The 911-nt window shown below is 70.7% G+C and overlaps 1 protein-coding gene across 1 annotated transcript in view; it reads right to left on the bottom strand.

The window, feature by feature from the left end:
* The window catches only part of LOC126496037 (glucokinase regulatory protein-like), a gene marked incomplete at its 3' end in the record, with an annotated part of 18,150 nt that extends 17,439 nt beyond the window's left edge, over positions 1 to 711 (bottom strand). The window contains exons 1-2 of the mRNA XM_050133618.1: positions 607 to 711; positions 77 to 508 (exon numbers count right to left, since the gene is read on the bottom strand). Of these exons, the coding sequence (XP_049989575.1) occupies positions 77 to 508; positions 607 to 711 (537 nt within the window). The remainder of the gene's footprint in view (positions 1 to 76; positions 509 to 606) is intronic.
* Positions 712 to 911: the final 200 nt, after the last annotated feature.

Consider the following 911-nt stretch of genomic DNA (forward strand, 5'->3'; position numbering starts at 1 on the left):
GGGGGGGGGGGGGGGGGGGGGGGGGGGGGGGGGGGCCGGATGACGGCGACGAGAACCCTAGCGGGGCGGGGCGGGCCCGCGCGTCCCAGCCGGGCTGCAGCGGAGCGCGCCGGGCCAGCTCTGCAGAAGGCGGCGGCTGGCTGGCCCGGACGGTCACATCCCGCTGCAGGGGACCAGCCTCGGCCGCCGCACTGTCCTCTGCACCGGGGACGCAGGCCAGCTGCCAGGCCTCGCCGGCAACGCCCCCTGATCCGAGACAGACTACGCGCGTCCCTCGGGAACGCTGGGGGCCCCGCAGACCCGCGGCTCGCGGCCACTCCGCCTCTGTCCTCTCTGCCCGCAGCTCGGCCGGCGCTGCCCGCCTAGGCAGACCCGCGTCGGGATGGGGTAGGGCCAGCGCCAATCCGGCGATGGGCCGCCCCCTGGGCACCGAACAACCCCCCGAGGCCTGACCGACCAAGAGGACCCGGCAGGTGGGTGTGGGCTGATCCGACTGCGCGGGTGGGGGCTGGGGTGGGCACCAGGGTTATGCGGAGGCGGGAAAGGCGCGGGGAAAATGGGCTATGGGCCGTGGGAAGCCTGGGAGAGCTGCTGCATCCCGCTTGCGTTCTGGACAGCTCCTGACCCCCACAACTCCTGCCTCTTCCAGGATCCCCGCCTGGATGTTAAGCGGATGCCTCCGGGCCCCTCGGCGAACTCGGTGGAAACCATGGCTTCTTTGATGCCTCTTTCCCCATATCTGAGTCCCACGGTCCTCCTGCTGGTCAGCTGTGACCTGGGCTTTGTGCGAGCAGGTGAGTGAAGAGGACGCCCGCAGTGGGGGTCCGTCAGAGCTAGTGTGGAAGTGAAACCTCTTAACCTGTCAACACCCTGGCACCCCCAGACCGACCTCCCTCTCCTGTGAATGTGAC

This window comes from Alexandromys fortis, unplaced genomic scaffold (assembly GCF_014885135.2).
Source record: "Alexandromys fortis isolate MF-2015 unplaced genomic scaffold, M_Fortis_MF-2015_v1.1 scaffold_871, whole genome shotgun sequence".
Lineage (NCBI taxonomy): Eukaryota > Metazoa > Chordata > Mammalia > Rodentia > Cricetidae > Alexandromys > Alexandromys fortis.